At 40.7% G+C, this 27,106-nt stretch overlaps 1 protein-coding gene across 1 annotated transcript in view; it reads left to right on the top strand.

Moving 5' to 3' along the window:
• The window catches only part of LOC118699527 (3'-5' RNA helicase YTHDC2-like), a 29,143-nt gene extending 16,938 nt beyond the window's left edge, over positions 1–12,205 (top strand). Inside the window, exons 18-30 of the mRNA XM_036403583.2 lie at positions 96–201; positions 335–454; positions 807–1,079; positions 1,580–1,706; positions 2,171–2,376; positions 3,062–3,257; positions 4,363–4,472; positions 5,918–6,210; positions 6,609–6,786; positions 7,781–7,984; positions 9,825–10,007; positions 11,103–11,202; positions 11,358–12,205. Of these exons, the coding sequence (XP_036259476.1) occupies positions 96–201; positions 335–454; positions 807–1,079; positions 1,580–1,706; positions 2,171–2,376; positions 3,062–3,257; positions 4,363–4,472; positions 5,918–6,210; positions 6,609–6,786; positions 7,781–7,984; positions 9,825–10,007; positions 11,103–11,192 (2,086 nt within the window). The 3' untranslated portion in view covers positions 11,193–11,202; positions 11,358–12,205. The remainder of the gene's footprint in view (positions 1–95; positions 202–334; positions 455–806; positions 1,080–1,579; positions 1,707–2,170; positions 2,377–3,061; positions 3,258–4,362; positions 4,473–5,917; positions 6,211–6,608; positions 6,787–7,780; positions 7,985–9,824; positions 10,008–11,102; positions 11,203–11,357) is intronic.
• Positions 12,206–27,106: the final 14,901 nt, after the last annotated feature.

The raw sequence follows: 27,106 nt of genomic DNA, 5'->3' as shown, positions 1-27,106 counted from the left end.
TTCCATTCTGAGTTTCTGTGTCTGTTTGTTGGCTTTTGGTTTTATTTTTAGAAAGAAATCCTAATTTTCACAATTTCCCATATTTTATTTTCAAGGGCTGGGCGCTGTCAGCCTGGAGTCTGTTTTCGTCTCTTCAGCAGGCTCAGATTTCAGAATATGTTGGAATTTCAGTCTCCAGAACTTCTCAGAATGCCACTTCAGGTGCATGTTCAGTTAGAAATTATAACTTTAAAAAATCGGATGTCATCAAACCATACTATTAATTGCAACAAATGTGTTTGGGGGTTGTTTCCAAATCTTGGTAATCATTTCTGTTCTGCCTTTTAACTTGCAGGAGATTTGTTTGTACACAAAACTTCTGGCTCCAATTAATTGTCCAATTGTAGACTTTCTTATGAAAGCTCCTGATCCTCCGCCTGCTGTAACTGTGAGAAATGCTGTGCATATGCTTAAGGTCAGAAAAGGAATAGATTTAGATGGTAATTGGGTTTGATCCCAAATTTGTGGTGTAGCAGTCTATCTTACTGACTTCAGTTTGTACTGAAGCTGTTTTTAATTACTTAAGGATGTTTTGAATTTTTGTTGATTGTCTCTTTTCATTTTGTGTGTGGGGATGTGTTTTTCCATGTCAAGGAAAAGAGAGTGCTTCAAAGTCTTGTCTCTGTTAATAGTTTGACTTGCTTTTTTAGTGTTTGGAAACAAGTCTAGTTAATGTCCACTATTCACATCTTTTCTGCTTTCACTATAAATTGATTTTGTCCACTGTACCCGTCCCCCTCTCTGTTTGTTTGTTTGTTTATAAACAGACCATAGATGCCATGGCCCCTTGGGAAGATCTCACTGAGCTTGGTTATCACCTCGCTGAATTACCTGTAGAGCCACACCTTGGTAAAATGGTGTTGTATGCTGTAGTTCTGAAGTGCCTGGATCCTGTTCTGACCATTGCCTGCGCTCTTGCCTGCCAAGACCCTTTTGTGCTGCCCACGCTGGCCTCCCAGAAGCGTGCGGCCATGCTGTGCAGGAAGCGTTTTGCTGCCGGGACGTTCAGTGACCACATGGCCCTGCTCAGGGCTTTCCAGGTAGTACTTCATTTCAGAGAGTGCTAATCACTGTAGATCACGCAATCAAGGCAAATAATGTAGCACTCTACTTGGATGTAGAGTGGTGGACTGTGATTAAGTCCTTGGAGAAGACTTTATTTTTGCTAGTGCCTTTGCTGTGTATTGGACTCATGAATTTGTGAGGGCACACTTTTTGTAGTATGTTTTGTTGATATTTTCAAACCTTAGAAAATTCTGAATGTTCCAACAATGTGCCTCTTTTACATCCTACTACACTGAACTTCAAATCATGATATTAATGTAATGATCTTTATTTATTGTTTTAACTTGACATAATCATTGTAATGAACACGTAAGGAGAACCTAATTCTTGAACAGAAAAAAGGATCTGGTTTGATACGTTTACTTTTAGAGGGGGTTTTGCATTCATTTTATTGACATAAATGTAATCTTTTATAAAAATGCAGTTTTTAGTTTTAGCCTATCAAATTAATAGGTGAATGTAAAAACGTTTTCAGGCATGGCAGAAGGCACGCAGTGATGGCTGGGAGAGGGCCTTCTGTGAAAAGAACTTCGTGTCCCAAGCCACAATGGAAATCATTGTAGGAATGAGAACACAGTTGCTTGGCCAGCTTAGAGCCTCAGGTAAAGAACTTGGAAAAATTTTCATTAAATGTTTAATGTTGTTTTAAAGTCAAGCATATAGAAATTATTACAAAAATCATGTTCACTGGTGTAATTTTCCTTACTTAATTTGAAATGCACCTTCATGTACACATTCATGCAGGGTATGGTGTAGATGAGGAAGTGTGGCTGATCTAACTGAAAAACCCTCGTTTCCACTTGTCACCGCATTTCATGGTTTAATAAATTATTCCCATAGGAAATGTCTTTGTATTGTAGAAAATAGTCATATTCTGTGTTAGTATGAAACCTCTTATCAGGAAGGATTTAAGTGTAGTGGTTTCTTCTTTGTGCTGTTAAGGTTGGCAGTACAACAGGTTGAAAAATGCAATAAATAAGTTGTTTATTTCACCTTTAGTTTGTAACTCCTTTTAAGAACCAAACACAAGCTAACATGGCACTGTTTTGTCTTGTTCTTTTGTCAGGTTTTGTGAGGGCCAGAGGAAGAGCTGATATTAGAGATGTTAATACTAACTCTGAGAACTGGGCTGTAATTAAAGCTGCCTTAGTGGCCGGGATGTATCCCAATCTTGTGCATGTAGACAGAGAAAGCCTGGTGTTGACTGAACCAAAGGAGAAGAAAGTGCGATTTCATCCTACCTCTGTTCTTGGTCAGTCTCAGTATAAAAAGGTAAAATCACTTTGAATTCATAGTTCAAGAAAAAGAGCACTAAAATCTATCACATGTTTTAGAATGTCTTTTTCTAGTTCTCAGTACTTTAAAAGCAGTTTGGGCATTTAACACTACAGCTTTAGCAAATACTGTTCTACCCAGCTGATAGAACTGGAGTTGATTCATTTTTCCATTGTTTCAATTAGTCCTTTCTCTAGATGGAACAAGGGAAAATGGCAAAAAAACCACCCCAGTTATAAGATTGTTTTAAAAATAGAATTATCCCTACTCTTAAAAGGAAGAAGTTCTTCTCTGAAACTTTTTTTTAACATTTGTTTTTAAAGCAAAATATTTTATTTTATCATGGTAAGCTAATTTGTGAATCTGGTTGAATTCTCTCACGCTTTTTTTTGCATGTATATTTTTATATGTATATAATTATACATGTATTTATTTCTCAAAAGATAGAATCATGGAATGGTTTGGGTTGGAAGGGACCTTAATGCTTATCTCATTCCAATCCCTGCCACAGGCAGGGACACCTTTCACTCTTCCAGGTTGCTCAGAGCCTCACCCAGTCTGGCCTTGAACACTGCCAGGTTGAGGCATCCACAGTGTCTCTAGATAAAATGAGAAATATGTTAAAATTTACATTAATTACAGTAGATGGTATAATAGCCTAGTCTTACCTGCTCTTGCACAGATTGCTTTAGCTAATGGACAAGCTGCAGCCATCCAGGCCCTCCCTACAGACTGGCTTATATATGATGAAATGACAAGAGCTGACAAGACAGCAAACATCAGGTGCTGCTCTGTTGTGACACCTGTCACCGTGTCCCTCTTCTGTGGACCAGCCAGGCTGCCAAGTAATGCCTTGCAGGCATCTTCATCCTTTCGAGGTACACTGGAGTCTGGATTTGGAATGTTTCCACTGGTATACATTAGTGTGCAACATGGAAAGCTTATTTTTCAGTAATATTTAATACATATATTGGCTGATTCTGAAAACAACAGTGTTATAATTCCTGTAGCTGTTCAGGAGTAGTTTGTAGGTTCTGTAATAAATCTCTCAGTTTTGGGATTCCTTACATATTCAAGTCCATAAATTACACAGTTCTGGGAGTCTCAGAAACTATGGTATAGTTTGTAAGCAAAGAATGCAGCCACAATGTCTAATGATAATAATGATACTGAGATGTGTAGTATGTATGTTCTTTTTCTACGGACTACTTTATTCGATACATTGAACCAGATTATTCAAACTCAAAAATTTAGAAATAATCAATATGGCCAACAAGTCATGTTGCTTCTAGCTGACACACGCATTTTCAAGATATGTTCTACTGATAATTTTTTTGTCAATTAACTGTACCATAAACTGTAAGTAATAGAGAATATATAGAAATTTTCTTTTTTTTTCTTACTTGAGTCCTCTTGGATTGGAAGCAAAAATAACTGCTGCTAGTTCTCATAGTTGAAATCAAACTAAAAGTCCAACTTATTTCTGAAGCTTTCCTGTCTTGCTTTTAAACTGTTAACCTTAGAGTAGTGTTCATGCTGATTGAATTGCACTTTAGAAAAATAAGGATTCCTAATCAATAGCCATATGTATTATATGTATATTTTTTTCTTACTAAGTCTTTAAATCTGCTGTTTTACTAGGAAATAGAGCCACATATGCTTAGGCAAAAGTTGGATAGTGGCTTGTGAGTACTGGTGAAGGTACATGACTTGAGTCCAATCATATCAGTACAGGTTTTTACATAGTAGGACCTACAGCAGGTCTGGCTACTTGATTGCTGCTATCTGGAGTAAAGACTTATCAGTGTGTTTGCGGAAAAGAAGAGGTAGTTTTACAAATGTTTACATTTTAAAGTCAATTTTAGAAGGAAAAATATTATTGCTGTTAATACAGCAGTGTTCGTTTCTTTGTATATAAGTAGAAATAATACTAATAATAATACTTCTGTCTTACTAATAATAATACTTTTGTCTTTAATTCAGGAGGAGGGGTATCTAATGATAGCAGTGACAGTGAGATGGAGGACAAAACAACTGCTAATCTGGCACTACTGAAGCTGGACGAATGGCTCCATCTCAAACTGGATCCTGAAGTTAGTAAGAAATCACTCCTAGGTTTGCTTCATGTAGAAGAATTGTAAAAAAGATGTGAAAAGGTTTTTGTAACATTTGAGTAGCCAAGAATTTTCTCTAAGAATGTCATGGTCCATTTGAGTCTCTCAAACTACATACTCAGTGATTTAACCTTTCCTTCATGAGCTCATCAGGAATTAAAGGGCTTCAATCCCCTTTGGCACAGAGTTGTCTGTTGCGTGAACTTGTGTATTCAACATCCAAGTTGCAATGTTTCATAACCTATCACCCATACCTTTCAATTCTTTTACCTGTGAGCAAAAGGAAAGAAAATAATTAGTCATTTAAGTCAACAGTTGGAGTGCTCATTCTTCTTCCTCCATCTTGGTGTGGGAGTCCTGTCTATCACATGAGGGAGCAGGAAAGCCTCAGCAGTGCAGATGCTGTTGGATCTCCTTCAAAAACTTTCTGGGCAGTATGATGTTTTATATGTCTGAGCTTGGCAGTTTTGTCCCTTTCCACAAGTCAGCAGATTCTGAAGAGACTGCCAGACAAAAGATAATGGCTGCAAGGGACAGCAAACTGCACGTGACAGTGGCTGCATAAGCGTCCTTCTGCTGCTTCTGGCCTCCTGTCCTGTCTGCATGGTGCTTTATCAGGCTATGCAGGAGCTGGGATCGCCAGAATCTGAAGAGGAGCTGAGAGAGCAGTCACATTGGCATATTGTCTTCTTCTTTCTGTGCAAGAGTAACCAAAATCGGATCAAAAAAGGAGCACTTGAAGCTGGAGTTGCTGAAAGAAAGTTGCTGTCAGATTTTTTAAGGATAAATATAAACCTCTTTGAAATTGAAGTCTTTATGTCATTGAGGAGCTGTGGCTATGGTAGGAGGTAGTTTATGGGTCATGAAACACATTTTCACCAGCTCTAATAATAATACTGTCTCTCCTAGACATGTCCAAAAGAGTGATTTTTTAAAATTTTTTTTTAAAGGAAGCATTTCTGATAATTGGGAATTAGACTATAGTCTTCTGAATTTAGTCATCACATTTGAGCAGATGTCTGTGTAAGAAAAATATCACTTAGAGCTCTTTTCCCTCAAGTATGACTGAAGAGTGCATGAGTAGAGACTGATTTGAGAGGAAGGGCATAAAGCATGAAAGGATTGGGTTTTCTCAAAAGATAAAAAGGAAAAAAAAGTCTGTGGATTTACAGTACAAAGCTAAGTTTAGTACAGAGCTAAATGAAATGTTTGAAAAATTACCTTGCACCCAAGGAAAAGAAAGTAAATTAACATTTAGTTTAAATATGGATTATTCCCCTTCCCCAAGACCTTAGTCCTGCCTTTCATTTTGGGCCCTGTTTATATTAGAATGCCAGGTGCTGCCTGATAGGAAAAAGATAGGGTCCTTTTACCTGTCTGATCTAATTTTCATCAGCATTTAACAGAATTTGAATCCATCACAGGCTGCTGGTATGCTGTTGCAACTCAGGCAGAAGTGGCACAGTTTGTTCCTGCGTCGTATGCGAGCTCCTTCTAAACCGTGGTCTCAGGTTGATGAAACAACTGTAAGAGCAATTACAGCTGTTCTGAGTGCTGAAGAACAGTCTGCAGGTCTGCAGCAGCCTTCAGGAATCGGCCAGAGACCAAGACCTGTGACTTGTGAAGAATTTACTTTGGCATCTTCCTTTCTGCTGTCAACCAACAGCAGAAAAAGCTCAACAGAAACTGAATTGTCTGACTCTTCTAATGCTGAAAAGTAAGATGTTGAGGTCTTCTGCTCACTGTAGGTTGCAAATTATGTGTACAAGTATCACTTAAATTTCTGCTAGTAATAAGGAGGTGGAAACAGTGGAAATACAGTTCAAAGGTGTTATACTGTTATATGCTGCATGGTAATCCCATAAAGTATTTCATACCTGGGCCTGCTTTTTTGAGAGAGCAGTCAGGAATATTGTCCATGAATTGTGATGTTGGAGAAGTAGCAGAAGAGGTTTAACAGTAGCACTAAAAAGTAATGCATGATCAGTATGGCTTTTTTAGTTAGGGTTTAATAGATTTTGTAGCTGCTGTAATACATGTGGTCATGCAGTAGGCTGACAGGTCGATGTAAATTGTTCAGTGACTGCTTGTGAAACTCAAGGTATGTCTTTTTAGGGTTTCAGTGAAATCTGCATCTCCTGCCCTCCACCAGCCGAAGAAGAACAAAGAAAAAGACATTTTGCTCTCCAAACGATCCTCAGATGACAGATCAGCTCAGTCCTCAGTGAAGCCTTCAGACAGCAGTAGCTATTCCAGCCCCTGTGCTAGTCCTTCTTCTCCGGTGTCTGGAAAGGTAGAGTTCTCTAACCTATCACCCTGCTCTTCAAAAGTAATAGAATTCCTTGCTGATATCATTCTGCAATTAGGTATTTTACTGGTAAATTAGGAACCTAACTTAACTTTTAATTTATAACAGCTGCATACTACTTCCTTCCTTCTTCTAAAATCTAGACTAATTATCCTTGTTTCACTATTTTAATACAGTAAAAATTTGTCACCTGCTGAGGTAAAGCTATCCAAAGTAGAAAAAATGAGATTTAAAAAAAACCCCTTGTTCTAATGAATGTGTATTAGGTTTTTTTTCAACTAAATTAGTATATTATACACACACTTCTGAAGTTTTTGGATTCTGCTTTTTTCTGTTTCTGTAATAGCATAATTGATACTGATTCTGTGTTATCTGCCTTACTATGACTGCTTGGGGTTTTTGTGATGGTTATTTTGTGATACTCATTTAAAGCACACATTTTAAATGAGATTGTTGTCATAGTTGTCCCTATATACTTGAATAGTAGACTGCAGTAACACTAAAGAGATCGTTGAGAGGAAACATCATGGACTTACTGGAGGATTTAGTAATTCCTCTTGAATCTTTCAGCTTTTAAATTAAGACAGTGTAAAAGGAAGAAAACATGTTTTCTGAATGTAGAAATACGAGTAGTGCTGTAGGCTGCACTCTTGGATGATTAATTTTGGTGTCATCTCAAGGTGTGTCAGACTTAAACCAATTATAATTAATACTAGACTTCTTAATCGTGTTCTGCTCTATTTGTTTTCTGCCCCTCATAGATGAATTACTATTTTGAAAAGTGCTTTAAAAATGTAAAATAGATATGAAATACATTTCAAAGCCATTTTTGACAGGACCAGCTGATAGATTTCATGTTTCTTCTAGAACCTGGAGGAGGAAGGGAGGAGCACAGTGAAGGGATTTCTGTCCTTGTGTGTGAAACTTCAGAAATAAAGCCTGTTGTATTGTACTTATTAATTTAATTTATTTCTTCCAGGGTTGCAAATCTCCTTCACCAAGACAAAATATGCCAGTTCGGTACTTTATAATGAAAAGTAGCAACTTGCAAAACATTGATATTTCTCAACAGAAGGGAATATGGTCCACTACACCAAGTAATGAACGGAAACTGAATGGAGCCTTTTGGGAGAGCAGCGTGGTTTACTTAATATTTTCTGTTCAAGGGTCTGGATGCTTTCAGGTGGGTCTTAATCTTAAACTAACTGTTAGCAGTGGTTGATGGTTTAGGAGGATGCAGCCAATGACTGTGTGTGGTGTGGACAGCTTTGCTTATGGCTTCTGACTTTCCTAGAAGCAGAGCAATGTGCGAATGTCTGTACTTGCTGAAGAAAGAGTATTTCAAAGCTGAGATGGAATTTTCTCCAAACATCATGAGTAAGAAAAATATTTGTACCCTACATTAATCCTCTAAAACAACAACCACCAGAAACAAAAATCCTAACAAAGTAGGGGATTGCTACTGTTTGCATGCCAAAATGTGTATTATATGTGAGCAAGCACTTACTGTCAAGTCACAGCTTTCTAAAGCCAGGAAACTCATACATTTCTTTATTATAATTTTGATTAAAACTGATTTTATTCACTTCCAATTAGGAAGCTGGCCATGATTCTTGCAGAGCTCTGTCTTGACTTCATATTCAGTGAGATATTTGTCAACAGTTTGTTGGTCAAATCTGTGGTCAGTTTGAAGTAAAAACTTGACCTGGTAATGCAAAGTTGCAGGTTAGCTGTGACACAGCTAAATTCAGTTGTTCCAGGTAAAGAAATTTCAATTTACTTCTTCATAGATAAGTTAGTTATGAAAGTCAGCTGAACTTAAAATCTATCAAACCAACCAAAACACAGCTGTCTTGGCAATACCACTGAAGGACTGCTGTGACATATTACATGTGATGGTTTGGCAAATGCAGATACTGGAAAGTAATTTTCAGCAAGTCAGTTGACACTGAAAATGGGCTGTTGCACTGGTCCTGTCAGACAAGAAAGTGGGGAAGAGAAGACACCCTCAAGTCAGGAGTGTATGTGGTTGACCTTGCCCTTCCCTTCCAGTTTTGACAGTGCACTGCACCCTCATGGGAATGTGAGATTAACTTCCCTATTAATCTTCTCTTGTCCCAACTCTCTCTTTCTATTCTATTCTATTCTATTCTATTCTATTCTATTCTATTCTATTCTATTCTATTCTATTCTATTCTATTCTATTCTATTCTATTCTGTTTGTTTTTTCCTCTGTTCCTTTTATTAATTCTCGTTTAAGTCTGGCTTGAGCTATCTAGGACTGCTTGTCTTACAACAGCAGTGTGTGCTGGTAATTTACTGAACTGCTTCTTTTGGACTGCCAAGTCCTAAACGGCATAAATACACCTGAATGGTATATTGATATGTTGTTTGTGGGTTTGTGTTTACTTTCAGTTTGCTTGGTGTGTGGGTAAATCAGGGTGTCCTTAAGTAAGTTAGATGCTGTCTCAGATTGGGGAGAATACTTGTTATGTTGGAATTTTGTCCGGCTTCACTAAAGCAGGAAATAAAAGCAACTTTGACTTCTTTCTTTGAAGAACAACTACACTCTCCTAATTGTGTGTGAAAGTTAACATAGAGGGAGCATGAGAAGGAACAAATGGATTTCTGCAAAAATTACCTAAAAGTAACAAGGAAGATGAATATCTAATGGACTATTCTATAGTAGAATATTCATCTCAACTTCCTTCTTCTTCAGGTGGTTATGCAACAGCTTTTTAATAAGTTACAAAGCTCAAAAACCTTTAATGATAATTTTGTCATTGAGAGACATTCCTTATGGTGAAACCCTACAAGGCATATTTGAAGTGGAAAAAGAAGTGATTCTTCTAACTTTCTAGATGTAAACATTTTGGAAGCTCTAGCTTCATGGTGGAGAGTGTGTGAATCACTTTGAAATTACTTTGAAAGTTTCATAGGAAGTTTGGTTATTTATCTCATTCTACCATAGACAGATATGGCCTCATTATGTCTGTTCTTTCATATTTCAATTTTTGTCCCAGGGTTTTGCTAGAATGGGTTCAGCGATTGGGTGTGAGAAAAGTCAAGACTGGGGATCTGCTGGTTTTGGAGGTGTATTTAAGGTGGACTGGATCCGAAAAGAAAGCATTCCTTTTAAGTTTGCACACCATTTGCTCAACCCACGGAATGACAGTAAGAAAGTACAGATAAGTAGGGATGGCCAGGTAATGTTACTCTCTTCTGAAGTTTTCTTTATTTGGTAGAATGTATTTGGTGTATTTTTTATTAGCTTGTTCAGCCTTGACATTTATCTCCACTTGTTTGTGTATCTGCTGATCTGAATTCGCAGTTCATTAGTGTATTGTACCTTCAGCTAATGCAGAATTACTGCTGAAGTAATGGAGCTATTTTGATAAAATCAAAAGTTTCTTGCTTATGTGTTAAAAAAATTATTTTAAGGTGGATGCTTCCAAAAAGAAGTTGTTTGGTTTGATTTTCAGTTTGTAATTTAGTTCTGGAGGTTTGTTCCCTATTTGCTTGAGATGTGTTCTCTTAGATAGTCTGTTACACCCAAATAACTGTTCAAAATTATTAATTTTTTTTTGTAAAGCCTGAAGAGAATCCTGAGGTTTAAGGTAGAGTGCAGCTTAGGACAGTTCTTGTACTTTTTACAGCTCTAAAAATGCAACTAAAAAAAGCCAAAGCCAAAATTTCTGTGTGGCAGTTTCTGCCCTCTCCCCATCCCCTCCCTGAACATCTCCTTGAGGATTCAAGAGCTAAAGTTTTTGTATCACTTTCTCTCCTTCAAATCCTCTCTCCAGCTGTAAGAAACTGGAGGAAAGGAGAAGTACAAGGAAAGGATGGCCACTGTATTTCCTGTGACCTCTATTTCCATATTCTCCACCACACTTGATGGAATTCAACTTAAAAGATGTGGAAAATAATGATCTCAAGTTAGTAAGTGACTGATCTGTGGGAGGTACAAAGGGTCTGGTGCATCTGTTCTTGTGTATGGTGGTAGGGTGTTCACTGGGAATTGTCTTTGTGAGAAATGACAATTCACTGTCAGTGAAAACACCCTAAACAGCCTGTAGGCCAGGATGGCTTGCAAAAGTTTTTACCTCCTGCTCAGCCCTAGTAAGAAGACCTTGCTTTGCTGTGAGTTCTAATGTTTGTCCCAATAGCAAAAGAGATGAGCTCTTCCAGAAGGGTTGAAAGAAATAACCAGCAACATCATCTAGCAATTCAGTAATAAATAGTTTCTATGTGCTCAGTAGTAGCAGTGCAGGTAACTTCCCTGATTTCCTGTTCATTTCTAGGAGCTGGAACCACAAGTTGGAGAGCAGTTGCTGCAGCTTTGGGACCATATTCCTTTGGCAGGAAAAAAACTGACTGAGCATGCCAAGTAATGTGACAGAGGTAGTTTTCCATGCATTGCTTGCTGGTTTTGTGGTAGAGGAAAACCCATGAAGACACAGTGTATCATCACAGTACTGTCTTTCCTTTATAGCTTGTGGAAGAACAAGTACACTTGGTACTAAATATTCTATTATTTGGATTTTTTTTTTTTTCAGCTGGTTTAGGTTGTTGAAACATCAGCCACAAGAACCAGCAGTGTATCTACAATAAAGATGAGGAAGATGACACAACAGCCTCCTGACATTCTTCCTCATGCTGGGCAGCTAGAAGTGGAAAAATAAGAAGGAATTGTGTTGTTTTCAGTGTTTACTTGCCAGCCTGTTTTTTGACTGAGTTGGTTTTTTTAAGGAGTGTGCAGTTGATACTTAAAAATACAGTTAAGTTGAAAACAAAGTTTGAAACAATGAACCTCATTTAAGTTGTCTGTGGGTTTAAAATAGCATAACAGACAGTTTAAGTATGCAGTTTACAGTTAAAGCTTTCTCAACCCAGTAAAAGGTATGAGAATGTAAATGTTAATTAATCAGTCTTGCAGTTCAGTTAAAAAAAAAATACTAACTCCAAATATGCCGAAAGGCTCCTTAAGTGTACTTCCACATCCACAGTGCAAGAGAGCAGAATATATTCATACAAATAACTAAGCAGCTGGAGATGTTAATTTTTAATTTATTTAAAAGTAATTCTTAAAAAAAAATATTTATTTTATTTTGGTTTTGTTTGTAATTATTTATTTATGTGTTTATTTATTGTTAAATTTAATTATTTTAAATTAATTTAATTTAAATAGAAAAGAAGGAGCATGAGACTTTTGAGATTGGGTGCGTCCACTGATGTTTCTAGTTTCAGTTATTTTTCCCCTTTAAGACGTGACTCACACCTTTGAGAAGCTTAAACAGTCTTTCAGAGGCCTGTGGCCAAGTGGTTCTTCAATATTTCACTAATTTAGGCAGTGTTACAATATTTGTATTTCTTTAAAAAACAATAAAAATCTTTAACAGTACAATTTCCTTGATCATTTAACATTGTCTTCATGCTTTCTTTCAAGTTGTTTCTTTTTCTTCCACACCACTGCTATCTTGGTTTATTTGGCTTTTTCTTAGTCCTTAACATACTGTACTGTAAGGCTGGTATAAGTGGGTGTGATCACTGTCAGCAGTGTTTGTGGTCATTTTTAGGTTAAACCAAGATTTTTTGCTGCTTCTGAGCCTCCACCTGTTTCCTCTTGTCTGTTCAGGATATTACCCCATGCATTCATTTTGCATTCTGTGTGGTGACTTCCACACATGAACCATCAGTTTGACCTTTGCCAAGACTTACTGGGTGCCTGTAAGGCTGGTATGCCCAAGAAATAGTTTCTCAAGACAGTGCATAGAAGGGAGGCATGAGGCTCTTCCTGCCTTTTACAGTACTTCCAGGCCTGTGCCCACCCAGGAATGTGGGGCAGTACTGCCGTGTACAGATTTACAGGGCCCTGTGCACTCCAGAGACAGGGCTGGTACAGGAGAGGGAGCACGGGCAAGTGTAATGTTTGGCTAACCAGCCAAATGGTACTTCTGCAGCTTGATGGTAAAAAGAACAGTCCAGCCATAGCATTTGCATTTCACAAGGCCACTGGCCAGCATAGGTCGCTTGTGTGAAGAAGAGATCGTACCCTGCTGCCTGACAGACGTGGTCAGGTAAGTCTATGTATGCCCAGATGTTAGATGCAGCCCAGTCATGGTGGATTGTGTAATATTATTATCACCCAAATAACTGTACCACTGACCTGTATTTTCTCACACACTGCATTTAGATGTGGACTGATTGTCCCTTAAGCTGTTGGTCTGGTGTCTGTAACCATCTCCCTTTTAGCAGGGCTGCCTAAAGCCCTTACACTCTGGTAGCAGAAGTGGATTGCCACTTTCTGTGATGATTCCAACAGTATCATCAGCCTCCAGAAGAACTCCAGCCCTACCGCACAAGTTTTAGAGACACCTGACCTGCCTGATCATGACTGAATGTGATCATCATAGCTGATCTGAAAACTAAAGCAGAATGAAGGGCAAGGAGCTGAATGTATCTGAAAAATAGCAAAGCAGCAGCGGCCAGCAATTCAACAGAATCCTTGCATTGATGACAATAAATGGGAGAAATGGCCCATCACCATCTCCTCAGCAGCAGTAAAAATTCCACTTTGGAGATTGTTCTGCACACTAAAATGCTAAGGAAATTAACACAGAGCCATCCCACACTTGAGAGACAGGAGAGTTGCCAGGTCCTGTTCCTTGCTGCAGACAAGACCGTGGCAGCATGGAGATGTGTGACCTTGTAAAATAATAACTCAGGCCTTGCTGCTTCAGCTGGTACAGCTAATAGCTAGCCTGATAAGTTCCCTTGAGAAAGGAATTTTAACAGTGAGTTTATGTATCTGTTTGCATATCAATCTATTCTTGTGGGAAAACAATTTGCACCTTGAGGAGGGAGATTCTACCTGTGTGAAAGACTGACTTCCCAGGAGATAAGAATGTAAACATATCTAGAGAAGAAAGTTTTTGATGAATACGTATGCTAGCCATTACCAATCAATGAACCGAGGAAGCAAAAAGTTGCTAACCAATTAGAATTAAACATTATGCCTTCTGATAACCATACAAATATAAGCTATGGAGGATAAAGATTGCCTGTGGTGAATAAAGAAGGAGGTGTCCTTGTCCATCTCTATTGTGACATCTGGTGATCTCAGTGAGATAGAACGTGGTTGGACATGATCCGTGGTTGGACGTGATCCCACGTGATAGCAATAGCTGGCTGTGAGGAGAGTGGCACAGACGGACACAGCCTGAGAGGTGCAAGAGGCGGCAAGGAGAGCTGCCAAAACAGGGGAGGTGGTGAGGAGAGATTCCACGAAAAACTGCAGCAAGGAGAGCTGCAGAATTACATGGCGTGCAGAGCTGAAAAAAAGAAGCCCAGACTGCAATTTTGGAAAGGTGAGCTACTGGTGAAAAAGTGGGAACACAGGTATCTACCAAAGAAGAAGATGCAGTAAATATATGGACACTTATGTTAGGCAAACAAGGGGTAAAATATGATAAATAGACATTGCAAACTTTGTTGCTGCTGTGTAAAAGAAATTGCATTAGAGTGGATGTACAAACCGCCTTTTTTGTCAAAAGGTCGGAGGAGGTAGTGCAAACATTATGAGTGGCAGCTACAATGGGAGACGAAATAGCTACAAAATCGCTAACTATGTAGCATTTGGCTCAAGATTTATTAATGCAATCAAAAGCTGATGGAGAAGTCACATCTGCTGCCACCCCTGCCACTGCTTAGCTCATAGAGACCTTCTGCTTAACACCTCCTATTTCGGTAAAACCATTCCTTGTTCCTTTGCCTGCGAACAACGAGAGAGAGAAGATTACAATGAGGAAGAGGCCTGCCCACAGTCTGACAGAAAGCAAAACGCTGACATTGCAAATTAAATCAGGTTAGTGATGTTTGCTAGACTAAGAAACCATGGAACTGTATTGGTATCCCTGGGCTTGGACGCTCATCAGAGCTCTCCTGCCATCTCCCAAGCGCCGGGTGACAGCTCCGTCATGTGGTGCAGCCTGCCCCCCTCCGCCCCACTCCTTCCCCTCTCCAGTCAGCCCTGAGTACACGGCGGGATCACACCCCACATAAAATGCTGAAGCTACGGCACACCATTATCAGAATGTCTAGAAGATGCATTTAAATATGTTTGTTAAAACTAACCTTGTCTTTTCAGTGAACTGTGGGTTTCAATAGGATTGTTTACTGGAGAGATTCAAACCTGTGAATGCAATGTCTTCTTACATATCAGTAACATAACAAGATCTAACTTTTTTAACAGAAATTTTGATGCATTGCATGATTGAAAGAGCTTGCCACGTGGAATGTATACCCCTTTTTTAAAGAATTTTAGTTTAAAAGTCTGATTGCACTAAATTAACACTGGTTCTTTGCTAAATTATAATGATGGTACCTGTTACCATGAAAATTAGAAACTTACATACTTAAAAATATAATTGCAAGCTGGTACCTTTAAAACACCATTTATCACTGCATAGAAAATGTTTTAGTTTGTGGAAAGGAAAATTCCTATTTGTAAAATACTGCGACCCCTTGCAAAATTAAAAAAATCCCTCTTTAGAAATATTTAGCGTGAATATTAATGGACTAAAATGTCCATTAAATGGACTAAAATGAAAATTAATGGACTAATCCTGCAGCAGTTAACTTTAAAACCTAATGTCAAAACACAGAATTTCTGAGAACAATTAGCTGAGTGAGGCCCATGGTAGATTTAACCACTCATTAACCAAAGCATTTCTTTTCTCACTTTAAAATAAACCCTGACTTCCCCATTAAAGTTATCTGCAAAAAATATTTGAGGTTTAGAAATAATTAGCTCACAAAAACTCCACTGCACAATCAAACAAAGTTATGTTAACCATAATTTTGTCAGTTTCCTTGCTTTCTACCCCCAATTTTAATAAGGTAATTTTACTATGAATCTTTTTTGCTATAAAGGCACATGTGACAGCTTTTTGTTTATGCACACCTATTTATTGATTCAAGTGTAGTTATTTTTCCTTACTACATTTAAATTAAAATTTAACTTGATATCAAAACACTGTAAGTACATTAATAGACTAAAGCTGCAGAGAATGGTAACTCACTCTTTTAAAATAATCTGAAACCCTGACTTTGTAATTGTTTATATATGTGTCAAATTTACACACCCACTAACCTAGCCAAATTACTTGTGCAGAACTCATGACAGTATTATATAACTAGGTTCTTACTGTTTTATGCCTTAAATATTTATATCCCCTTACCTTTATTAGGCCAAGCTCATATCTATTGTATAGATATCTGTGAAAAGTTGCAAAGTTGAAGGACAGTTTGCCAAAATCTACACTGTTGTAATTTTTTCCCAATAAAGCTGCATTTCAAAAAGTCCTCTTAAAATTATATTTATACCAAGAAAATCCTTACAATGAATAAGTATTTTCAATAATATTTGCAGTTACCATGAGCTATTCTCCAAACTAAATTACATAAAATAACCACATATTTGTCACATCTTTATAATCCTTCCAGTAAATCCATGTTGCTTCTATATTATTCATTTGTAATAATAGAGTCAAAATTAGTAAAATTCTGTTGTATCTGGAGCTTCTAAAGGAACATTCTCCACGCTAGTTTTGTTACTATTCTATTAAACTTAACTTTTGTTAAATTTAGGTGATACTCATTTTCAGTTCTGCTATGTTTTAATTTAATACAAATTAAGTGTTGGTAAGATTAAGCAAGGTTAAGCTTCAGTATTGTTAAACTTGAGCGATGTTAAGTTTACCTTCTGTTAAATTGAAGTTCTGTTAAGGTAAAGTTCTATTAAGTTAATTTTTGTTAAGATTAATTCATAAAATTTCACAATTTTGTTAAGTGTTACTAAATATAAACAAAGTCAAGTTTAAGTGTTGTTTAATCTAAATTATTTGAAGTTCTGTTTAATGCTATTAAGATCAATTTCTATTCAGTTTCAATAACATAAACTTTAAGTTCTAATATGTATACTTTTGTTATATCTAAGTGACATCAACTTTCATTAAAATTAATTTAAATTTCTGTTAAAATACACTTGCTTACATTCTAACATACAATTATCATAGAAGGGACTAATGGGAAGTTTATGTAAAGTTGACTTCTGTTCAAATCTGCTCATATAAATTACAAGATACACTTCCTTTGTTAAGACGGTACCAACTGAAACAACTATGATAAAACATTGGAAAACACCAGTTTAAAGATATAAAATAATAAGTTGTCTAAAATATGTGCAGATAGAATTTGTTAGACCCTTGATTTCATCAAAGATTCTATTGGTATCAATGCTTTGCACTAGTTAATTAACAAAATAATTTATTACAATATTTGCTATTTTATCTTCTATAGCAAGAGAAGAATGAGTAGTAATCCCAGATCATGGCTGTTAATAGTTGTAAACTGTTTAGTGCTTTCTTTTTTACTTTTATTTTGTTCTAGTGTCATGTATGCATAAATGTCTAGAAAAATATTGCTCCAACTTCCCTAGGACAGTTACTGCTGATGTATTAATCTCATAACGTAAATTCACTGACCATTTATAACAGGCATTATCCTGTAACTAAACAGGATACTACTTAAGGTCACACATATGCATTACTTTAGTTAGTTGCAATTTGTCTATGGTATCATTGACTGTTTAGCTATGGATAGATAACAAAGCCAGCTGTTTTACAAACTTTAACATATCTTTGTGTAGCTATCTGAAAGATGTGTGATTTTAAGAAACTTTTGTAATTGCTATTTCTGAAAGGTTTGTTTTTAGGACATGTTAGGGGAAACCCTTCCAGTTAAGGCCTGGGCTCTGGCCAAGGCCTGGCCCTGCCTGGTTGGGACGTATGGCAACAAACCCGGGTGTTTTCTGCACCAAAACAGTACTCAGGTCACTCTGACTTGCCAATTTGAACTTATAACAGCTGAATCCCCCTTTTTGAAGTGAACTTTGAAACCTTTCCCAAGAATGGTTCTCCAGGTCCTCGCTGTGAAATGAAGCTTGCCAGCCATTGCAGACTCTGGGTGATGGTACAATATTTAGGAAATCAATGAGGTGTTCTTCTGAAAACCCTATCTCTCATGTGCTACTAATTATGTCTGTTACCTGACTTATTTCTGCTTAGTGTAAGTTTTTTATTTTACCACAGGTATTGTTTTGCTTTTATGATGCCTTGTTCCTAATGAGAGACATGCATGTTGATTAAAAATCAAAGAAGGGCTCCTCAAGAACATTTAAATAATGCAATATTTACACTAGGGATGGGAAAATGGTGAGAATTGTGACTGGGAAGAGGTAGAGAGGTGAGGGGGAAAAGGGCAAGAAATGTGAGGAGAGAAAAGGGTTGGAAATGAGGGGAAAAGGGCAGGAAAGTCCAGCCAGATCCCTTGACGGGGAAGCAAAACAAGCTGCCAAGACAGCTACAAAACCCACGCTCCCTGCAGTGAGGCACGCTGAAAGCCACTGCTCCCAACATATGATGTCACAATGAGATATCAAGCAGTGCAATGTGTACCTTGTGTGGGTGCTGCCAGCTCAGGATACAGCTTCTGCCTTTGTTGGTGTTCTAACTGGGACACAACTGTTCCAGAAGTCACTGCTGCTGTCATACTGCTTCCCCTTAGCCCCAAATGACTTCTCTGGTGCCCTATAGCCTCCCAGCCCAAGATGGTACCTCCCACTCTATGTAGCTCCCCCCACTTCCCATATGCACTCTCGAGCCTCATATGGCCACCCCTAGCCCCAGAGGGTCCAGTTTGTCTCCATGGGGTTTCCACATATACTTTGCTATGCTCCATAGCATCCTGACACCTGCACCAGTTCTGAATTCTCCATGCTCCCATCACCCAGACCTGGATCCCCTGATGTTGCCTCCCTCCTCAATCCCAAATGAGCTCAAGCTCCATAAAGGCCACCCCGAGCTCCACAGGGTCTCCTTTGTCTCCATTGGATGCCACCAGCCCCATAGCGTCCTGCCAACTCCATCAGTTACCTCCATGCTCACAGGGTATCCACCCTTGGGGAAATGAACAAGAGCAGGATCTCTGTGCTGGGATTTGGACTGGGACCAGCCCAGGACTAGGCTTGGGCCTGAGGGCAGGATCATGACCACAACCGGTGCTGGACACAGGATCAGCTCTGAGGACAGCGTGTGCAGCTGAGTGGTAACATGGCCAGGATGGGCTTCCTTCTTCGAGTGCAGGGCCTGAACACTGCCTGAGAGCACCTGCAGACCTGTGCAACATGGCTGCTGGCTGCCCCCTGCCTCATGCCAGCTTTGGGGGCAGCTGTGGGCAACATCTGCCTGATGGATGTTACCTTCCTGTTCCCTCAGGACAGCCTAGAAATTGCCCACAGCAAACCTGCTCCTCCTCAAGCAGCTGCTCACCCTGTGGCAACACATCAGCCAGCACGGGGGCCACCAGCAGAATGACCTGCAGCAACCTGGCCATCTGCCTGGGGCCAAACCTGCTGAGCCCAGCCCAGGAGGAGCAGATGGAGCTCCATGCTGGCCGAGAATATCGAGGTAACGGCATCTTCGGCAGCCAGCTGCAGCCTTGCTGGCCAACTTGGCTGCCCAGAGGTGCCTGTGCCTGGCTGTCCCCTCTCTCCAGCAAAAGTTTGCAAGAACTGCCCACAGCCAAAGCCTTCTGTGCAGAGGAAAAGGTTCAGGAGAGATGTCAAAGGCTGTTTGGCACACTGTCAGCACCTGGGCTGAGACCAAGGCTTTTCTCTGCATAGGTGAAGGTGCTTGTGGAGTTTATGGTGGGAAAATTGGATGATCAGGGAGGAGAAGGGTGGTTTGGAGGAATCACCAGCACCCCAGACACATCCACTGATATAAGGAGGAGTGGATGGTTGTCATAGCCTTGGAGCTGGGATACCAGAAATTTCAACATCAAGAAGACAACTGGGGAAGGGCTTGGGTGAGTTTTGCTGTATGAGTTCTTGTATTCCAAGAAGCCGCGTCACTGCACATGCTTTTGCTTTCTTGACCTGTGTTTGGAAGAGACAAGTGTGCCTGCAGGCCAAGCAGACAAGGACCAAAAGACAAGAACCTGTCTGGATGCATCCCTCTCTCTGCCAGAAATCCTCAGAGGAGATGGGGGAGCCCAAGGGGCAGGCATATGTCAGCTTCACAAACACTGGGACAACGGTGGGGAATTTCTGAGGAGGTCAAGCCATTGCTGTGCCTCCTCCTGACAGCCCATGTCTTGAGCCTTTGGACTAACTAATCCTAGGTTTTGAAGAAATAAGCTACTGTTCAATATTAACATAACTAATCCTAGAGGAAGTAATCCAGTTTGAAAGAAAAAAGCCAGAGTTCATAGATGTTATCTATGAACAGATGACTATAATGCAGATGACTGGTGCCAGGACTCCACTTGCTGCTTGGCAAATTCAGATACTCATTCCTAAATATGGGACAGCTTTTTGTGGAGGTACTGATACCTGCTCTTCACTTCAGAGTAGCTGGAGCTACTCTATGAAGGAGAAATAAAAATTAGGGCATGCAAAACTTTCTGCAGAGTTTACAATTTAATGTATTTTCCTTTAAAATAGCCTTGAGCCAGACTCAGCAGTTACCACATCCTGCAGATGTGGTGTCACACATACTTGTTGTATCTGCTGATAATCTGCTAGGAGTCAATGAAGCAACATTTTCATGAAAAAACCCCCCAAGAAGACAACATGAAGAACATTTCACTACCACTAGTGAAAATGCTAACTTATGTAAAATACTAAAAATACACTCAAGTTTGACTCTAGAGATTTTCTTGTCTGTGAGCCATCACTTTTCTGGGAGGTTTGCAAAAATCCCCAACTCCCAGCATCACTCAGGGTCTGAAATTAAGCCTCCCACTAGGCAACAGAAAGAGCACATGCTCTAAAACTCTGCTTGGGACATCTCTCACCTTGCTGTGTGTTCACAGACAGCTCAGACAGGGTTTTCGTGCAGGGTTTTGCAAAAATCAGACCCAGCCCAAGCAGTGTCTGAGCATATATGCCAATTCCACAAAGTTTCCCTTTGTCTCACTGAGCAGTACCAGGAAATTTAAAATACAAAATACTCCCTCTGCTCACAAATACATTTGCAACCTGGCCAAAACAGAAATTACAGAAAACAGAAACCATCCAAAAAGCCTCAGTGTGCACACAGAATTAAAGATGTGGAATGTTTGTATCCAAACTAGAGAAGCCCAGGCTGGACAGGCAGAGTATCAGGTTTTTAACAATCCTCTCTGCTAAAATCATAGTGAGGATCAGCCACCTAGAAGATGACTAAGTGGTGGCTGTAAGTTGAGTTTTGTGCTTAAAAGACTGAGTGTCCGGAAACCTTTGGGGTTACAGCTGCTGGTTTCTGGCACTTCCAATCTCCTCCTCGCTCTGTGTATCAGCTCTCCTCAGCTCTTCAGGATGCTGAGGCAGTCAGCAAAGCCTGGGCCAGTCTGGCTGTTCTGGGTATGTGATGGTTACTCCATCTCAGACATTGATCCTGGTGAGTCTTTTAACTCCACCTCAATGAATTTCATAGATAAAGGCACCAAAGAGTCTGCATGTGCCAGTAATGTGGGCTCGGGAAAGGGGTCAGAGAGAGATGGAACACAATCTTCAAAGTTTTATCTTTCTTTACCTGATAGGCTTTGCAGCTTGTGGTCAGAGATTTCCACTGTTCACTAAACCATCCAAAATTCTTTTTGATCTAGTCTACCAGGACATGTAAATTCCAGTATTCTTCATATCTACACTGAAGGCATCCTTTTAGTGCTGGTGTTGCTCCAAGGAGACTATGGCTACAGATAATATCTATCTATGTAGGGACAACTGAATTAGTTACATTTACTTTTGAAAACACATCTGCAATACACTTTTGGCAGGGACTGCATTTATGGAGTTCTGAGCTATATTTATGTTATGCTTTATGAGCTATATTTTAGTTATGCTTTGCTAACAGCAAAGCAGACTTAATGATAAAATTTCCTTCTTCTAGTGAACAGCAGTTACATCGCTGACCATTCTACTGAGGCATTTATAATACAGCCCTAAAAACAAATTTGACAGAAGTCTGAAACTGCAACAAAAACCCAAGCCACCACATTAGCTCCTAAGGAGAGTAAAACTCATTAATGCTTAAAGCCATTGACGTGTAAAGATCTTTCCTCATTTCCTTCAAGAACTACAGGAGGCCTGACTGCCCCTTGCTGATGTCACTGTTCAGACAGAAGCTGGGAGCAATTTCCAGTGTTTCACTACACACACAGAGAGAATTCTCCCTCACCTCCTGCACTGCAAATGCAACAAGGGGATGCAGCAACCCTGCTGCAGCTCACCCTGTGCAACTGTACTGCAGGAAGGGAGGGCCCATCCAGGCCTAGCCCACCTTGTTGTTCATCTCAGCTCTGAGCCTTGGAGGCCCAACAAAACCCTCTCAAACTCATCCTCTCAACACAGGAAAGATGAGAGCTAATGGCTTTACAAACAACTTGATGGGATGAAGGTCTTGAAGAGAAATGAGTGTTTATCTCTTTGAAATGGGTCTTAAATTGACTACAGTTTGAACTCCTGAACTTTAGGGTAATAGAACAAATGCATCCACACAAAGTCTATTGCAGATCCCAGACAGCCTGAACTTCTGAACTTTGGAGGAAAATGACAGGTTCAACAGGTGCTGCAGTGGCAAGGGGGTGGTGAGGGTGCCACGAGCTTACTGAAGAGCATCCTGAGAAGGACAGCTCAGGGGCACAGGCATATCCTTCTCCTAGCCTGGCATGCAATGTATGGCTTTGGCTTTCTTCTTCTGGGTGACATGGAGAAGGACACCAGAGTTCTGTATGGCATTCCACAGAGTAGTAGCCCTTTTTAAGAGCAGGGCCCTCTGTGAAGGGAGCCAGGGACAGAAACTCTCTGAACCAAGGAAAAACAGGTGATTATATAGGGAAGATGAGGAGGGTGGCTCGAAATTGGTAACCAATGGGGTAAGGGCTCTTGGGGCCAGAGCACAAAGGGAAGGGCCAATGAGTAATATGGGTTCAACATAAAGTCACAAAGATCTGTGCAGGTGGTATTTGCTCACCCTGACTACAAAGTTAGTGGCTGAGGGGTTGGCCCTCCAGAGGAACATAGCAACCTTTTCTCTGGCTGGATCTCTGGCCCCCACAAATCCCCCTTCTTTATTTAATAAAAAGGCTTCTCCGAGAGACCTTGCAAGTAACTTCTTAAAACAGCTGAACATACATATGAAAATAAAACCAATTAAAAGGACTGAAAAAAAATTTTTAGGAGGGAAGTAACCCACCTCTTGAGTCCCCAATGCCCAAAGAGATCTTTGAACCACTAGGCTGTCAGTTTTAAGTTCTTGGACTTGATTTTGGATCTTTTGGATGCGAGCGTGAGTGCCTTTGCTGTGGTTGGATAAATAGAAGCAACTCAGCCCCTCAAACTCTTCACAGCTGTGTCCATGGGCAAGGAGGAGAAAGTCAAAGGTGGCTCACTTTTGGAGCGTGGCATGCCTGATAGTTTCCTTGTCTGACAGGAGGTCACTTAATACAGCAGATGTTAAGTTGGTGTGCTTACCAAGCCAAGACTCCAGGTGAGAAAGCTCACCGAGGGCTTTCACGGAGGCAAGCCAGAGTAGAAAAGGAACATCACCACCCTCTTCATGTGTGGCCAATCAACAATTTGGCTATTGCAATTTTCATCTAATTGAGGGAGTTGTCTTTTTTAACAGGCCAATTTGTTCTTCATCAGCCAGTCGTGAATCAGTGTTGAGTTTGGGGTGAGGATGGTAAGCTGGCCAAGTGTACAAGGACTTCCCTGCAGACAGGAGGGGATTCCTGCCCACACGCTGTCCCCACAGATCAAGAACACATCCCAGTGCAGCACTCTGGGATGACAAGAGGAAACGGATAGTGTGTTGCTGGTATAATTGCACCAGTTAATTGAGTTATAGATTTTGTTGGTAGGTGACATGTCTTTTACGTAGATAGATTTTTGGTATTCGGAGACAGGCCATGCTTTACCTGATGGTCTGTAATAGAATTTGACACAGTAGGTGGCCTTAGAGGACCCAAGAAGCTCCAATTCTTGGAGTCCCTCTGGTGCATGGGGTAAAATCCTCATCCACTCATCCCAAGTGTCCACTGGGTTGCCTCCTTCCCTGTGAAGGAGGGGAATTCCTCAAAGGAATACCTATCAGGCACGAGGCTAAGAGATTGCTAGCACTCCCCATGGATAGGAACATGTTCTGTTGAAGAGTCTTTGTAAGTGTGATCCAAAAATTCTCTTTGGTCTGTGCTACTAGCCAGGCATCCACCACCAATGGTCTCAGGAGCATCCAGAAGACCTGGAACTCCAAGAGGCTTTATTTGCCATCTTTGTAAAGAGTTGATGCTTTTGTGAAGGGGGTTGAAATGAGAAAATATTAGTTTTGGAGGGGGATAATTTTTCTATATCTTCTCTCCACCTTTTCTAAAAACATTAAAAAGGGGAGGGGTATTGGTTTTATGACAATGAGGAAATTAATAGTTTTTGAGGTAGTAGTTTGCCAGTGGGATCATTTTGTGCAGTGGGGACGTATGATTGGCCACTGGTGGAGGCAGCATTAAGATACGGTAGCAGCATTGAGGGACAGTAGACGCTTTGGAGGAGTTCGAGGGGAAGGCTAAAGCTAAGTACAAGTTTGTATGGGGAAGGTAGGTATTGGTTTGATGAGGATTGGAGTATGCAGGTAAGTGGTGGAGTTTTTGGAGTGGGAAGAAGGGGAAAGGGAGGAGGATAATGAAGAGGAGAGTTTTAGGAGCTTTGCTTATTGTCTGTTGTTGCAGAGTAGTAGCTTCATTGTGTTTGGTCCGTTGCAGAATGTGGTCTTGTCTGAGATCTGGTGACAGGACGACTGAGTGTCTGCTCTGGTAGTTTGCAGCATCTCCATCTCCAGGCTGTGGCTAACTGTTCATCTTGAGGACCTGTGTGGGTCTCAGCAGATTGTGAGTGGTCTGTCGTGAGGGCAATGTTTGTGGGGCCCAGGTATGGTTTTATGTTTTTTCCTGAGAGCCATTTGGGGCCGGATGGTGTGGAAACACAGGCATACCCTCTTCCCCAGGTAATCAGAGGGAAAGGCCCTGATGTTTATTGTGATTCGGGGTCCTTGATCAGCACTGGTGGCTTCTTGGTGAGCTTAGCTAAGGTTGAATTGGAGAAGTGCCGTCATACAGGGGGGTCAGGCTCTGAGGATGAACGATTTAGAAAATTAATGACATAAAGAGTTTTACAGAGCCTCTCAATGGGAGGAATGGTCTCTTCCTCCCCACTGCTGATCAAGGACTCCCTTAAGAGTTTGATGGGTCCTTTCCACAATTGACTGCCCTGAGGGAGAGTGTGGTATGCCATGGTGTGCTTCACCCCCCACTGATTGAAGAAATCCCTCAGTGTGTGGGAGGTGTAAGCAAGCTCATTGTCTGTCTTTATCTGCTCTGGGACTCCCAGGGTGGCAAACACGAGGAGGAAATGCCAGATGGTGTGCATGGCATTTTCTCCCACGTGGGCTGAAGCAAACACTGTGGCTGGAAAGGTATCTACTGACACATGTATATATTTGGACCTTCAAAAGGAAAGGATGTGCATGATGTCGGTTTGCCATATCTGGCAGCTGTTGAGACCCCAAGGGTTAACTCCAGAACTCATGGATGGAATTTGATATATTTGGAAATTTGGGCAGGTGGTTATAATCACCCTGGCTTGGTCTCTGGGCAGCCTAAACATTCTCATTAAAGCTGGGACATTTTGGTGAAAAAAGGAGTGTGACAACTTTGCCTGGGTGAAGATGTCGGGGACACTGGCTTTCTCCACAGGCATGGCTAGCGTGTCCACCCTCCTAATGTCCATGGCTACTGTCTCTGCAATGGCAAATAGGAGGTCAGTGTGTGACCTCACATGCATTATATAATATGGTTGCTTTCTGTGGGAGATGAGGTGTATTAATTTAGAAAGCAATTTGTATGAATTTGGGTTGGAGACCTCCTTTAAGAAAGAGTGTTCAGCCCTCATAGCTACTCCAGCAACATAAAGTGAATCAGTAACTAAATTGAAAGGTTCTTGGAACTTTTCAAAAGCTCTGACAACGGCTGCTAATTTTCCAATTTGCAGTGATCCTTCCACCACCTGGACATGAGACTCCCACTTCTGTGTCCTGGGATCCCTCCAAGTCATCACTGACTTGTGGGATTTTCCTGAGACATCAGTGAAAACAGTCAGGTCTTTGAGTGGTGTTCTGCTTTGTAATGATTTGGGGACAAAATTAAATATTGGTTTGAACAGTCTGTGGCTGGGTCAGTATGGCCTGTGTAGCTATTTGGGGCAAATTGGAGGCTCTCATTGGTTTGGAGCAAAGGCTCCAGATCCCCAGTCTTCAATGGGAGGAAAATGATGTGAACTCACACCCTGCAAGAGTGCAGAGGCAGGCTTCGGCCATTTTAATGAGTTCTGCCACGATTCCCTGTAGAGTGGGGATGGTTTTGGTAGGTTGGTTGTGTGTGAAGACTCACTCAATGATAAGGAGTGGGTCTTTCAGTGCTCTGTTCCACTGGAAAAATGAGAGTGTAGAAGTGCAGGGCCTTATCCAGGATAGCTAGTTGGAAAGGCAGGTTGGTCTTGTAGCTACGGGATTGCCACGAAGGCCCTCCTGAACCTTGATGATGGATTCCCAGGCCTCCGGTGTGAGGATGCATGGTGAATCCAGGTTCTCACTGCTGGGGAGCAGGTTGAAGAGTGGCATGAGGACTTCCATCATTATCCCCAGCAGGGCACCTACCCAGCTGATGGACCCACAGAGCTGGTGGAGATCTTGCAGGGTCTTCAGGTCTTCCCGGGTGGTAAGTTGCTGGGGCACGATGGTCTGCTCACAAATCCAGAATCCCAGGTAGGTTCAGGGGCAGGTGTACTGGATCTTGTCTTTGCGGATTTCAAACCCAGCGTCTTCCATGGTTTTAATTGTCTTTTGTAAAGGCACTTTCAGGTATCTGTCTTCTGGTGCACAGACCAGAATGTCATCGATGTAATGTAAGATTATCATACCTGGAAACAGGCTTCTCACTGGGGACAGGATGTGGGCTACATATCACTGGCATATGGTGGGGGGGATTTTCATTCCATAGGGGAAGAGAAGCCAGTGGTACCTTTTTAGCAGGGCCTGTCTGTTTGAGGAGGGAATGGAGAACACAAATCTCAGGGCATCCCAGGGATGGAGAGGAATGTTGAAGAAGCAATCCTTAATATCTCTTATAGCGAGCTTCCAATCCCGAGGCAGCA

The sequence above is a fragment of the Molothrus ater genome (assembly GCF_012460135.2).
Source record: "Molothrus ater isolate BHLD 08-10-18 breed brown headed cowbird chromosome Z unlocalized genomic scaffold, BPBGC_Mater_1.1 matZ_random_MA36, whole genome shotgun sequence".
Classification (NCBI taxonomy): Eukaryota; Metazoa; Chordata; class Aves; order Passeriformes; family Icteridae; genus Molothrus; species Molothrus ater.
Note: the sequence above shows the minus strand (reverse complement) of the source record. Positions and strands in the feature narration are given on the sequence as shown.